The sequence below is a fragment of the Rhodotorula graminis genome, assembly GCF_001329695.1.
Source record: "Rhodotorula graminis WP1 unplaced genomic scaffold RHOBAscaffold_17, whole genome shotgun sequence".
NCBI classification, from domain to species: Eukaryota; Fungi; Basidiomycota; class Microbotryomycetes; order Sporidiobolales; family Sporidiobolaceae; genus Rhodotorula; species Rhodotorula graminis.
The window spans coordinates 101,689-115,971 of NW_017264944.1; the positions used below are offsets into that span (position 1 = coordinate 101,689).

Genomic DNA, 14,283 nt, shown 5'->3' on the forward strand with positions numbered 1-14,283 from the left:
TAAGTCTCCCATTGCCGTCATCCCGACCCTAGGGACCGAACCCGGCTCCCCTTGCGAGCACCCCGCACGTGAATGAGAGAGCGAAGGCCCGGCAAAGCTAATGGTCCCCAGGGCTCGCCTGTGGGGGGGGGAGGTCGTCGAGTCGAGGAGGACGTCGGCGGCAGAGGGTGGGGGCGCACCTCGCGATGATCTGGGGGTGCGATCGTGTAGGCGGTCGGCTCGTCGACGTCTGAGCCGCCGAGGACGCTCGACGCGGTGCCGTCTGGTGCACTCCTCGGGGTTCCGCCGAGGCTCTTTGGGAGGTGCTCCCTGAGCGAGTTGAGGCTCGTCGTCGAGCTGTTGCTGGAGGTGCTGGGCTTCTTGGTGAGGCTGAACTGGCGCTTGACCTTGGTGAGGAGCGACGACGACGAGCCCGAGGGTGCGTCGGTGTGGCCGAGGTGGTGGGTCGCGCCGGGCACAGGGACGTCCATGGTCGGGAAGTGGGCGTTGCGAGGACGGCTGAGCAGCCCAGGAAGCAAGCCAGAGCAGTGGCGCGAGCGGGCGAGGCTTGCAGGAAAGAGCGAGGTCGCGCACAGCTGTTGCCGAGGTGGTGGAGGCAAAAGTGCACGTGTGCGAAATGTCTCATCACTCAGGGGAGGGGCAGAAAGGCGACGAGTTTCCGCCGCCGGTGTTTGGCGACGCCCTCTCCCTCGCAACGCACAGCCGCGCGCCCTGCACCTCGACACGCGCACCAGTGCAGCTCAAATCGCGCGCACGACCGCGCCGCAGCGCCGCTCGCACTACCGCGCGCCATGAGCGGGTTCCTCTCGTCACTCGGTCTCTCGTCGTACCTCCACCACCACGGGCCCCTGGCAGCAGTCGAGCACGCCGCCGACGGTGCACCAGACGTACCACAAGACGAGACGCACCCGGCGACGCCTCCACCCGGTGCGTGGCCCTCCCACTCGCCCCCCCCGTCCCTCAGCACACGCCGCTCATCATCGAACCTCTGCACCCACAGCTTCGCCCGCGCTCGACAGCCCAGCAGCCCAGCCGCCATACACGCCAGATCACCGTCCGCCATCGCGCGTCTCGCCCAACTCGCTGTCGACCTCGAGCGCGACCATGTCCGGCATCCTCTCGGCCCACCCTCACTTTTCCGTCTTCCGTAAAAGCGCCAGCGCAACCAGCCTCGACGAGCTCGCAGTAGCCCCTCGAACTGCGAGCACGTCACCCGAGGGCGCAGCAGGAGGAGGTGAGTCGGCGCGGGCCGACTTCAGCATGCGGGACCTCCTCGACGGCGACGACGAGGTCGAGACGCTCGCCACGCCGCCCAACCAGTCGCCGGCCGCGCGCAAGGCGTCGCCAAAGGGCGACAGGAGCGGCAGCTCGGACGCGTCGTCGTTCCACCTGTCACTCGACTCGGCAGAGATGCACTCGCTCAACTTTGGCGACCAGTCGTCCCTGTCGCTCTCGCCCGCCGTCTCGCCGTCCTCGGCTGCTGCGGCACCCGGGCCGGCAACGAGGACGCCCGTGACGGCCTCGCCGGCGCAGACGAGCGGCGTCCGCCTCGTGCCCGACTCGCCGCCAACGACGCGCACGCCCGTGCCCCGCTCGCGCTCGACCTCAGCCCAGTCGACGGGCAAGATGCGCTCGTCGGTTGGCCCAGTCCAGCGCGTCCAGTTCTCGCCCATCTCGTCGTGCCCGTCGCCGCTCCTGAGCGCGTCGACCCTGCCCCCTCCCCCTCCTCCGCCGCCGCCCACCTTTGCCGACCCGTCGTCCATCTCGGGCGCCGGCCGCGCCGACCGCTGGTCGCCGCTGGACGACGCGCAGAGCCGGGCGGGCAGCGGCATCCTCAAGTACCCGCGCACGCCCGGCACGGGCCGCAGCGTGCGCTTCACGGCGAGCGTCGTCGAGCGCACGCCCGAGCCTGAAGGCGAGGTCGACGGCGAGGGCCTGACGAGCGAGGACTCGCCGAGCGTCGCGGTCGGGTCTCGCTCGGCGGGGCGGACCGCGCGGCCGCACGACGTGGACGTGCGCGAGGAGGAGGACGGCCAGCCCGGTCGCGAGGCGGGCCGCCGAGCGGACGAGTCGGTGGGTGGCGCGCCTGACGCCTCGGCGGGCGAGCCGAGCGCAGACGGCGACTCGTCGGTCCTCGTCGCGTCGTTCCTGTCCAAGCTCCAGGCCGTCATCCCGAGCCCGGACGTCTCGCTCGTCGACTCGACCACCTCCCTCCCTCCCCCTCCTCCTCCCGCTTCCGCATCCGCACCCGCACCCGCCGCCGACCTCCCCCTCATCTCAGTCGACCCGTCGACGCCCGGCTCAGCACCGCCGCTCACCCTCTTTGACGAGTCGAACCCGTTCGCCGGCCTCAACTCGGCACTCGGCGCGAGCGTCCTCGAGCGCCCGGACGCCTCGACCGCGTCGTCCTCCGCGCCGAGCCAGCGCGCACTCGATGCCTCGGCATCGCTCCTCGCCGGCGGCGACGCGAGCAGCCGCACCATGTCGGCGTCGACGTCGGTGTCGGCGTCGGACACGTTCCTCCTCCAGGGCTCGCTCGCCGGCGGCGCGAACCCCGGCGCGCCCTCGTTCGGCGGCCAGTCGTTCGCCGAGTTGAGCGCGCTGCAGCCTCGCTCGATGCGCACGCCGCCGGCGCAGCGGTTCGGCAACAACGCCGAGCCGAACCGCCCGGTCGAGGTCGCCGGGTCGAGGGCCAACCTGAGCTCGTCGACGGCGCTCGGCACGGCGACGCCGCGCGCACCGAGTGCGCTGTCGGCCCCGCTGTCGAGCGCACCTGCCGTGCCGTCCCCCCTGCGGTTCGAGGCGCCCCAGGACCTCTCGATGGCCTCGAGCGCCGCCGACGAGTCGCACGAGGTCGCCCAGCCGGTCGACTCGTCGCCCGATGCGTCGCTGCGCCTCATCGACTTTTCCTCGCCGCCACCCGCATCCCCTGTGCGACCCGTCACGGCGTCGAGCGCCGTCCCGTCCTCGCCCCTCCGCACATCCCGCACCTCTCCCCCTCCTCCACCCGCCACGCCCTCCTCGCCCGCCGCGGCACCTCCCGCACCCGCTCCGGGCCTCGCAGGCTCGTCGTCGTCGTTCTACCGCCAGTTCATGGCCGCGAGGGCGCGCGACGGCCTGTCGCAGAGCGCGAGGGACGAGTGGAGCCGGCTCGAGCGGGGCGAGAAGGCGAGCCCAAAGGACGGGTCGCGTGTCGAGGCCGGTGAGGAGGGGGGGGAGGTCAGTGAGGTGGAGCAGGAGGAGCTGGAGGAAGTGCGGGAGGGGACAGGGGAGGCGGGCGACCGCACCGAGGCGAGCGTGTACTACTCGCCGCAGCGCGAGTGGCACGACGAGCGCGAGGCGGCGGAGGCGGACGCAGGGAGGAGTGCGTACGTCGACGACGTCGTCGAGCACGAGGCCGTCCTCGTCGCCGAGTCGAGCATCGTCGAGCTCGAGGAGGTCCGTGCGGCTTTCCTCTCGCCCATCGTCGAGGTTGTGCGTCTCCTCTCTCTCTCTCTCTATCTCTCAGTGTCCGTCCCAGGCAGTCCTGACGCTCGAGCACACCCACAGCCTGAGCCCGAGTCGAACGCCAACACGCCTTTCGAGCCTGTCGCCTCGACCAGCCGTGCTCGAGCCCGCGACTTTCCTCCAACCCAGCCCTCCTTCGCCGCGTCCCTGTCCTCGTCTCTAGCCGCCGTCACCTCTTCCTCGACGCACGCCATCCCGACGCCTGCGACACCGAGTCGCGCCCAGGCTCGTCGCGCGCCGGCCACGCCGCAGTCGGCCTCTCGGATCCCTCGGCCCCGGAACCCGGTCACGCCGTCGCAGAACCCGTTCCTCCTCCAGCTCGCGCGCACCTCGAGCTCGTCGATCCAGCCGCAGGCGGTCACGCTCCTGCAGGACCTGTTCTCGACGCAGCAGGACCAGCTCGCCGCCTCGTCGTCGCAGCGGTTCCTCCTGTCGAGCCTCGTCACCAACCTCCAGAACGAGGTCGAGCACAAGGACGCCGTCATCCGCACCCTCAAGGAGCAGGTCGGCGAGACGCGCTCGGAGCTCAAGGAGGTCGAGCAGCTCGCGCTCGCGTGGGAGGAGCGCGCCCTGCGCTCGGGCCCGTCCGCCGCCGCCGCCACCGGGCCGCCGCCGACCTCGGCCCGCAAGACGTCCGCCGCGCTCGAGGAGACGGTCCAGCTCCTCGCCGACGAGCTCGAGACCCGAGTGCGCGAGGACCGCGCGCTCCGAGACGACCTCGAGGCCGAGCTCGCCCGCGCGCGTGCCGAGCTCGCTCGCAAGGTGCACGACGTCCGCGACGGCGAGATCCGCCTTCGTCACGCGCACGCCGCGCTCGAGCAGGCGGATGACGAGCGCGCGGCGATGAAGCGCGAGGTCGAGCGTGGGGACGAGCGCCGTGCCGAGGTCGTCCGCGAGCGGGACGAGCTCCGCAGCCGGTGGGCGATCGACGTCGAGCAGCGCGAGCAGGCCCTCGCGCGCTTGCGCGACGAGGTGCACGAGCTGCGGGCGCTCGGCGAGAGCGGGCGCGGGCTCGACGACGAGGCCGTCGAGCGCGAGGTGCAGCGGCGGGTCGAGGCCGCGCAGGCCGACGCACAGCGCGAGGCCCAGCTCGTCCGGCACGAGCTCGTGCAGCGTGACGCCGCTCTCGCGGACCTGCGCGACCAGCTGCGCGCACAGCGCGACGAGTCGGACCGCCTCGGGCGCGCCGTCCAGGAGGAGCGCCAGCACGCCGAGCTCGCGCACGCCGACATGGCCGACACGCTCGCCGCCAAAGAGGCCGAGCTCGACGAGGTCTTGCGCGAGCACGACGCGCTGCAGCAGGACCTCGACGAGGCGTGCCCGCGCATCGAGGCCGCCGAGCTCGAGCGCGACCGGCTCGCCGAGGCGGCACGGGCCAAGGACGGCGAGCTCGCCGAGCAGGTCTCACAGTGCCAGACGGCGCTCGCCGCCATGGCCGACCTCGAGGCCGCCGTCGTCCGCATCGAGGCCGAGGCGGCCGCCAAGGAGGCGCAGCTCGCCCAGGTGCACAAGGAGTTCGCGTCGGCGAGGCGCGAGAGCGCCGACGTGCTCGAGAAGCGCGACCGGGTCCTCGCCGAGTCGGAGAAGCAGGCGGGCAGGACGAGGAAGGAGCTCGAGGCGCTGCAGAAGGAGAACAACCGTCTCAACGACCTCGTCGGCAAGCTCCGGCGCGACTCAGCGGATCGTGAGGGTGCGTCCTCCTCTCTTCCTTCTTGCCCCCTCCCCATCGAGACGTCACTAACCTCTCCCTCGCTCGCAGTCAAGGTCACCAAGCTCAAGAAGCGCACCGCCGAGCTCGAGGAGGACGTGTTCGGCCTCAACATCGCGCTCGACGTGCGTCCCCCGTCTTTCTCGTACTCTCGACGCACAGACCCTCACTCGCGAGCCTCCTCCTCCACAGGCCAAGCAGCAGGAGGCGCAGCACTGGAAGCGACAGATGTCGACGATCAAGCTCGAGCGCGAGAGCGCTGCCGCCGCCGCCGCAGCGGCCGCCGAGTCGTCCTACACGAGCCGATCGACGCTCGCGCCGCGCGTCCCCTCGTCAGCCGCGCCCTCGACCGCCAAGGCCTCTCGCCGTACATCCATCTCGACTCGTCTACACTCGACAACGCCCTTTCCCGCCGAGAAGCAGGCCCGCCGCACCTCGTCGTCCCTCTCTCGCCGCACCTCGACGACCTCGACCTCGACCCGCCGCTCGTCCGTCGTCGACCCCGCCATCTCGACCGACGACGAGGAGCACGACCTGACGCTGCCGCCGACGGCGTACGAGCAGACGCCCTCGCGACCGGCGGCGACGCTGGCCGGCGTGCGCAAGGCGGCGAGCACGGCGCATCTGGGCGTCGGGCTCGGGCTACCCGTGTCGTCGAGGTCGAGGAGGACGAGCGCGCCGCATGACCGGGAGAAGGAGAACGACGCGCCGGCGCCGAGAAGGAGAGAGGCGGTGCTCGCGTGAAGGAGCAGCGAGGCGAACTTTCCTCTCAGTAGATCTAGCCCTGCCCTCTCTCTGTCTCTCTTTCGTCCTTCTATAGTCTCTCTTTAGCAGTCTGCAACTCGCAATAGTCACTCGAGCAGGAACGGCACTCGTTGCACGTCTCGTCCTCACTCGCCCAAGAGCGCCTTGAGTTGCTTGACCGCCGAACGCTCTCGCGTCCTGCGCGCCTCGCCCTGGCCCGCACTCGCCGCCGTCGGCGTGCTCTGCCTCGCCCCGCTGCCGTCCGAGCCCGCTGCTGCCGCCGCCAGCTCCTCGAGGTCCCACAGCGGCGCGAGCCCTCCTCCAGCAGGTCCGAGCGCCTTGCTCATCCGCCACGTCCCCGTCCACTTGACGCTCCCAGTCCCGCCGCCGCGCATGCCGAGCCGGGGAAATGTGTCGGTCGCGGTCGGGTGCGCGTCGAGAAAGCGCGAGGCGGGCGTCGTCGGGGCAAAGACCGAGGTGAAGCACGAGTCGCACGCGCGAGCGAGGCGGTCGGGCTCGGTCGACAACGTGGGAGGAGCTGCGGGGCCGGAGGAGGGGTCGAGGGAGGGAGAGGAGAAGACGGCGGCGGGAATGACGAAGTACTGCGGGTGAGAAACGGGCGCATTGACCTCGTCAGTCCCTGCGCGAGCGAGTCGAGAGAGAAACGAGAGGGACGGACCTTGGTCGAGCACTCCCAGCACACGACGCAGCCGCCGAGCCGACAGTGATGCCTGCGCCGCCACAGCCCAAAGTCTCGGGCGCAGTTCTGGCACCGAGGCGCGCGCGAGTCCGGGACCCAGACCGGCGCCTGGTACGCGTCGATGACGGGGTAGGCGGTCTCGCCCGACGCGAGGTCGGGAGAGGATGAGGGTGGGGAAGGAAGGAAGATGGACGAGAGGGCGGCGAAGGCGGACGAGGTCGGCAACTCGGACCAACGACGGGACCGAGCGAGGGAAGGACGAGCCGCCGGCGGCGACGACGACGTCGACGTCGAAGAGCTTGCAGTGGGCGACGACGTTGTTGGTGACGAGAGGATGGCCGCCCTTGAGCTGGTCCCGCTGCTCGAAGCGACCGCTGGGCTGCCCGCACGAGCCTCGACTCGCTCCGCCAATGGCGGGCCCTCGAGCGGCGACTGGACGATCTCGCACGCGGCGCTCGAGGTCGACGGGAAGATGAGCTTGTCGAGCTCTTCTGCCGGGCTCGGCGGGATGAAGCCGAGCGACGGCGGGAGCGACACCTGGCGCGAGGGAGGGACGCCGAGGTGCGACGAGGTCGAACGGGTGCGTGCGAGCGGATGGGGCGTGGTCGAGGACGCAGACGGCGGTGGGAGGGAGATGCGGCGGTCGAGCTTGCTGAGCAGAGGCGACGTCGAGACGGGGGCGAGAGGCGTCGAGGGGGCCGAGCGCTGGATGGTCGCTCGCGCCGTCGAGAGGGTCGCCTTGGCGTTGCGGATGGCGTCGAGCCATGTATCACGGTCGCCGCGAGTGTCTGCACGGCGCAATCCCGTCAAGAACTGCCCTTCCGACCGACCTTGTCGGCCGCGAGAGAAGTGAGAGCTCGGGACGTACCGGCGTAAACGGCGAACGACCGCTCCCTCGACAGCACCTGGAACCCGCACCTCCTCCTGCCCTCCTGGTCAACCTCTTCGTTCCCGACGACCGTCACCTCGTCCAGCTCGTACCGGCCCACGAGGCGGTACCGGTCCTCGTCGCCGATCCAGACCTCCTCGGCCGCCGCGACGATGAGCAGGTCCGAGAACAGGAAGAGCGTCCTGGGTCTCGGCGGTCCCGAGTGCGAGACCTGCGACAGCGGACCGGACTTGAAGAGCGTGCGACCGGGAGCGACGAGAGGCGACGAGGGGAACGACCCGGGGAGGAACGAGCGCTGCAGGTCGAGGAGGGCGAGCGCGCTCGTGTGGGCCGCAATCTGCGAGTCGAGGTGCGAGGCGACTGTGTGCCGCTCGAAGAGTCAGTATGAGTCTCGCGAGGGACTGAGAGGGGAAAGAGGAGGACGCACCGCCGTCGACGAGGTCGAAAGCCGCCTGCAGGTCGCGCGCGTCCGGGTGCTCGTCGTCCGTGTGGCGCAACAGGTCCTTGAGCAGGAGGCGATATCTCGGCACGCGCTGAACGATGTTGAGAAGCAGGCCGGCGAGACCGATCTTGCTCGCCTGCGAGTGCGGCTCGCCGCCGTGCTCGCCGCCCGGATGCTGCTGCCGCGAGGCGACGAACGCCTGCCATCGTGAGGCCGACGACGCCGACGACGTGATCGAGGACGAGCCGTCGAGGCGCGACAGGAGGGCGAGCGAGGCCGAGAAGTTGGCGATGAAGAGCGAGTACTGCTTGAAGAAAGGGAGGATCGGCAGGAGCGCCTTGCCGAGGCGGACCGGCGGGGCGACGGGCGTGCTGCGGCGACGCTCCGTGCTGCGGGTCGACAGTGGACGCTGTCGAGGGACGACCTTGGGCGTCGCTTTGGTCGGCGGCGACTGGTCGGGCGTCTCGGGCCCTTCCGACTCGACGGTCCCGCCGCTGCGGCTCAGGGCGGACGCCTCGATGCCGTTTTCGACGCTCGAGGCCTCGACACTCGTCTCGGCGGTCGCAGGCGCCGAGCAGGTCGTCGTCGACTCGCTCGCAGGCACCGCCGCCACGCCTGTTTGGATCGACACGGGTTGAGAAGGCCGTGGCGGGACGGCCTCCTCGAGCGCGAGGAGCATGACGTGCGCCAAGTTGAGGACGTCGGAGAAGTTGGAGAAGACCTTGTTGATCTCGCGGCGAGAGAGGATGGGCTGGATGGGCGGTGGGGAAGTGGTCGAAGCGGATGAAGGTGCGGTCGAGAGGAGCGACTCGGCGGTCGAGGTGCGATAACGAGGCTGAGGTGCGCCATACAGCGAGTGACGAGGCGAGGTAGTACGGCTGTCGGGCTGTGTCGCGGTCGAGTAGCGCTTGGAGCTGCGCCGCGAGAGCGGGTCGTCGGCGGGGAGCGCCTCGATGAGCGGCTGGTAGTAGAGCTGCACCACGGGCTCCGACAACCAGTCAGGCTTCTCGTATCGGTAATAGTAGAGGCCGAACGAGAGGGAGGTGAGGACGCACCGAGTCCACGTCTTCGAGCACCCTCACGTACGCCCTCTCCGACTCCCTCAGCTCCTCGGCGATCCTCCACCTCGTCTGGGCGTGCTTCTCCCGCTCGCCCTCGCTCATGACCGACCACCGGCTCGGGCTCGACGTGCGCGCCGACAGCGTGCGCGGCCGGACGACCGAGACGCCGCACGCGAGAGCGCTCGACAAGGCCGGAAGGGACGAGCGCTTGGCGGCAACGGGCCGTGGCGGCGTCGCGGGCGGGCTCAGCGAGCGCCGAGAGAGGCCTAGCCTCCCCATCTCGGCGCCGTCGACGTCGCCCTGGCCCTCCTCCTCCTCGGGCAGGCTGTCGAAGCTCGCGAACGACGCGACGCTGACCCGCTTGGCGCCGCCGCTCGCGGCACTCGCCACCATCGCCGAAAGACCCGCCGAGCCGACGATCGAGTGGTGCCGAGACTGGACGAGCGAGGCCGGCAGGGAAGTTTGACGGACGCGCATGAAGGTCGGGCGTTTTGCCGGAGCGTGTGGGCCGGGCGAAGGCGAGCGCCTGGACGACGACGCTGCTGGCGAGATGAGCATGTCGGGGGAAGATGGGCGAGAAGTGGAAGGGAAGGAAGGGCTCGTCGGGGAGGGTGAAGCGTCGGGGCGGGTCGGCGAGGGAAAGGGGACGGCCGACGGCGCGAGGTCGGCATCGCGGTCGGGGATGACGAGGGTCGGCGCAGGTTGATGAGCCGAGGCGCGAGCTGCAGCTCGGTGGTGCGACATGCTTTGGCACTCGCGGCGTGAGCGAGGCGGACCTCGGCCACGGGGGTGCGCGCGGACGAGGAGGCTGTGGCGACGAGGGGCGGATGGTCAGTGAAGCTCGTCAGGCGAAGTGCTGCGGTGCTGTTCGCCCTGTCCGCCCTGCTTGCTCGCCCGGCAAGCATGCATTCGAGCCGGCAGAGCAGCGCTGCTCCCTCGGCGCACTGCAGCAGCGACGACCTCCGACTCGCCCCCCGTTCACGACCGAGGGAGGTACAAGGGAAAGGTGAGGCGCACCTGTCGGCCAGCGGGAGTGCTCAGGGCAGTCGAGCTTGTCGCTGCACGGCGAGGTGGGCGACGAGGAGGGAGGAGCGTGCGGCGGCGCTGATGAGAACGGGAGGTGGATTGGCGCCGCTTGACGACGTCGGGCGGACGAGTGGCGAGGTCGAGTGGGCCCGAAAAGCCCTGCTGCTTGTAGCTGGCTGGTCGCTGTCGAACGGGCGAGCTGTGCAGACGAGCGAGCAAGAGCTGAGCGGGCTCCTCCTCGAGGCTCCGGCCCGGCGCACCCGCCTCACCTTTGTCTCGATCAGCTCGATGCTGCCACGCGTGACAGACGCTGGCAACTCACTCTGGAGCATTCGCTTGCGTAGCTTCCGGGCGAACGAGGCCAGCTGCGACGAGAACGCTCTCAAACTCTCCTCTCGACGACGACGAGGATAACTCGAACTAGAGTGGCAGCAGCACAGAGAGACGGAGTGGACAGACTACGGATATCTAGACCTCGACAGCCGAGGCCAACTTTGCGCGCCGACGAGCGCCTCACGCGGCGAGGTACTTTCCGCTCGTAACCTCCCGCCTCAGCTCGTCAAGCTCGCCGCCCTCGACCCGCTCAACGCCGACCCTGCCAGCCGTCGCGCCCCTGACGACCCAGTGCACGACGACGTTGCCCGGCTGCGCGGGCGCGCCGCCCTCGGACACGGTGACGAGCGACGCGAGGAGCTTGCCGTCGCTCTGGGCCGCGCCGGCCGGCAGCGAGAAGACGATGCCCTTGCCCGAGGGGAGCATCTGCGCCTGGGGCTTGGCCTGGAACGACGAGATGGTGCCCGACGCGAGGTGCAGCTCGATGCGCACGTCGTCGACCTGGGCGCCCTGGCTGACAAGCGGCGACTGGGCGAGCGGCGCGTACGCGACGATGGCGCGCGCGAGGCCCGGCTCGACTCGCCACGTCGGCTTGACGCTGAGCGGCGGGATGACGCTCGACGACGAGGCCGACAGCGCGTACTTGAGGACCGGCGTCGTCGACCCGGCCGTCGTCGCCGCAAAGCTCGACGCGAGCGAGAACTCGCCCGGCGTCCCGGCAGACGACGGGTGGAGGAACGTCGTGTTGGGCGCGACCTTCTCGGCGCCGTCGAGGCCCGTCACGCGCAGCTGGACCTCCTCGCCGACCGAGGCTGCCGAGCGGTGCGACAGCGCGACCTCGCCCGTGACGAGTGCGCGCGTCACCTCGCCGCCCTTGAGCAGCGCACTGACGCTCTCGGTCACGCTCGCGCGCAGGCCGGGCGCCGTCGCGTGCGCGAACGGATCCGGGCGCGAGCTCGCTCCGGCGCCGCCGGCCGGGTGGGCCGACGAGCCGAGCGACGACGTCGCGCTCAGGACCGACATGGTGCGGCCCGGGACGGCCGCCGGCGAGAACGCGCCCGACGAGCCAAAGCCGGAGCTCGAGCCGGTCGGGCTCGCGAGCGGCGGGGCGACGACGGCGTTGGCGGCGCTGACGCCGCCGCTGCTGCTGCCGGTGAACGGGCTCTCGCCGCCCGCCACCGTCGGCGACGCGACAAAGGCGCTGAGCGGCCGAGCGCCGTTGGGCGACGTGGCGCGGGCGGTCGGCGGCGGCGGCGGCGCGCGGCGGTGCTTCTCGGCGACCTGGGCGAGCGGCGTGTCGTCCTCGCTCGTCGCGCTCACGCTGCTCAGCGTGCTGTCCTGCCGCTCGTTGGGCGCGTACAGCGTGTTGCGCTGCGCCGACGACGCGGTGGGCGAGGCCGAGGCCGAAGCCGGGTCGGTACCGCGCCGGCCGCGGTTGGTCGTCGTGCGACGGCCGAGGCCGCCTGCGGGTGCGCCGAGGGCCGACTTGACGCTCTCGAGGGCGGCGAGGCGCGCTTGCTCGTCTTCTTGGGGCATGGTCGGCGAGCTGGGCGGGAGAGGCGAGGGCGCGATCGAGAGCTTGGGGACGCTGCGACCACGAGGACGAGGAGCGTCAGCGGCGAGGTTCTTGAAGAAGGAGGTCGGCCTCGAGCGACGAGGAAGGGAGAGAGGAGGGTAGGGAAAGGAAGAAGAGAACGCGGGCGCACCTGCTGCTGAGCGGCAAGTCGTCCTCGTCCTCGTCGTCCATCAAGTTGCGGCTCGCGCCCCTCGCACCCGCGCCCGAGTCGCCGATCGCCCGGTCGTACCCGTCCGGCGGCAGCGAGTAGCCCTCGGCGTCGACACTCGGCGCGCCGCCGGCACCCGCACCCGCACCCGCACCTGCGCCGCCGAGCGGCTCGGCGCTCATCGGGCCCGAGGCGTACTGCGCCTGCTGCTGCTGCTGGTACGCCGCAGTGCCCTCGTCGTCCTGGAGCGTGTTGGCCCTGCTCGCGCGGCGAAACAGGCCGCCGCCCGAGCCCCCAGAGCCGGGCATGAGCGACTTGCGCTTGTCGCGGCTCTCGGGCTGAAGCGGCGGGGCGAGCGCGCCGGCGCCCGAGCGCCCGCCGAGCAGGTCGCCGCCGTTGCCCGACAGCGAGCTCGCGTCCGTCTCGCGGCGAGCGAACGACGGCTGCTGCTGCTGCTGCTGGACGGGCGGCACGGGCGGCGCGTCCGACGACGACCCGGCAAAGTTGGCGTACTTTGCCGAGTTGGGGATCGAACTCGAGCGGTCGCGCTTGGACGACGAGGACGACGACGAGCCGCCGCCGCCGCCGAGGATGGCCGAGAACTTGCTGCCGAGCTTCGAGGTCGGCTTGGACGTGTTGGACGACGAGCGCACCGAGCGCGTGTCGGCGTCGGCGGCGGTCGGGAGCGGGAGCGGGACGGCTGGGGGAGGTGCGGTGGACGAGGCGGTCGGGCGAGCTGCGCGCGAGACGAGGGCCGAAGCGCGGTCAGTTCTCGTCGTTCTCGGGCCGGGGCGAGTTTGGGCGGCGCTCGATGTAGACAGAGAGAGAGAGGGAGAGGGAGACGCACATATGGTGCGCGAACGGCTGACGCCCGTCGCGCCGCTCACGGTGCTCGCCGCGTCGTCGCGGTCGAGCAAGCTGTCGGCCCTCGCCACGCCGCCATTGCTCGGCGCCTCGCCAAACTCGCCGACGGTCGCGAGCTGCGAGCTCGCCTGGCCGCCTGCGCCGCCGCCGAGGCGCTGCCCCTCGCGGAGGGCCCACTCCTGGGCCTCTGCGCCCTCGTCGACGGCGAGGACCTGGTTGAGGAGGCGCTCGCCCGCCTCCATGCGGTCGCGGCCGAGGTCGCTCGTGTGGGTGCCGCACAGGACGAGGTGCTGCTTGAGGAGGGCGCCGTGCGCGAGGTCGAGCTGCTGCGACTGGCTGAGGAAGGCCGGGAGCGCGGACGTGAGGGACGAGCCGAGCGAGGCGAGGGCCGACTGCGACTGGAGCTGCTTGGACGACGCCGACTTGCCCGACTTGGTCGACTTTTGCTGCGCCTGCGTAGTGGGTCCGCACGAGGGACAAAGAGTCAGTCGAAGTCGCGCTGGGAGGAGCGGGTGGGTTGCGGCTCGAGAGAGAGAGAGAGAGGGTTGGAGCGCACCTTCTGGACCTTGTCGACGAGGGCGTCGTACTCCTTGACCTGGGCGGCGAGGTTCTGCTCCTGCTGGTTCCACCTGGCCCAGTCGCCCTTTGCGAGCGAGTCGCGCAGAGGTTGGGCGACCTCCTTGTCGACCTTTGCGCGCCAGCGGTCGTGGACGCGGGCCGTCTCGGCGAGGTCCGACTCGATGGTGCGGCGCAAGGTGGCCCACTGCTGGCCGAGGGCGCGGTCCTGGTCGCGCTGCGAGAGGGCGAGCTGCTGCTGCTCGCGGAACAAGGCGTCCTTCTGCTGCGAGTGGAGGCGGCTGCCGAGCTTCTCGAGCTGGCGGATGTAGTGCTCCTCGACGAGGGCGCGCTCGTGGAGGAAGGCGGCGAGGTCGGCCGTGAGGGCGCGCTGGACGCCGAGCCGGGTCGAGACGGCAGTGAAGACGGAGGGCGGAGAGCGGGCCTGGGCGAACGAGTCGGCGTACATGCTCGGGTTGACTGCGGCCATGCTGGCAGCGGTGCGAGCGTAGGGGCGGCCGGTGGAGAGGGGCAGAGGGGAGGGCGAGGATCGAGGAGAGCAGAGTGACGGGGTGGGGAGGGGGGGACCGAGGCCGCCTCGCCTCGTCTCTTGACTGGGGCCTTCAAGGGTGCAAGCTACTTGTGACAGTAACTTGGCCGCACACAAAATCGACCAAGCTCCCCCGAGAGCCAGAGAGCGAGAGCCGGTGGTTTCGCCGTCCTCCTCGTC

At 71.0% G+C, this 14,283-nt stretch overlaps 3 protein-coding genes across 3 annotated transcripts; all 3 read right to left on the minus strand.

Moving 5' to 3' along the window:
- Positions 1–97: 97 nt before the first annotated feature.
- RHOBADRAFT_47187 (uncharacterized protein) lies at positions 98–470 on the minus strand (the record flags this gene model as incomplete). Its single annotated transcript, XM_018414945.1, has 2 exons — positions 98–118; positions 180–470. The coding sequence occupies 2 exons, from the start codon at positions 468–470 to the stop codon at positions 98–100; spliced, it is 312 nt and encodes a 103-aa protein (XP_018268054.1).
- Positions 471–6,087: 5,617 nt separating this feature from the next.
- Positions 6,088–9,795, minus strand: RHOBADRAFT_56143 (uncharacterized protein; the record flags this gene model as incomplete). The annotated part of the gene is made up of 5 exons (XM_018418210.1): positions 6,088–6,561; positions 6,639–7,447; positions 7,528–7,908; positions 7,976–8,963; positions 9,046–9,795. The coding sequence occupies 5 exons, from the start codon at positions 9,793–9,795 to the stop codon at positions 6,106–6,108; spliced, it is 3,384 nt and encodes a 1,127-aa protein (XP_018268055.1). The 3' UTR covers positions 6,088–6,105.
- A 685-nt stretch (positions 9,796–10,480) lies between these two features.
- Positions 10,481–14,043, minus strand: RHOBADRAFT_56144 (uncharacterized protein; the record flags this gene model as incomplete). Its single annotated transcript, XM_018418211.1, has 4 exons — positions 10,481–11,998; positions 12,117–12,870; positions 12,982–13,450; positions 13,555–14,043. The coding sequence occupies 4 exons, from the start codon at positions 14,041–14,043 to the stop codon at positions 10,591–10,593; spliced, it is 3,120 nt and encodes a 1,039-aa protein (XP_018268056.1). The 3' UTR covers positions 10,481–10,590.
- Positions 14,044–14,283: the final 240 nt, after the last annotated feature.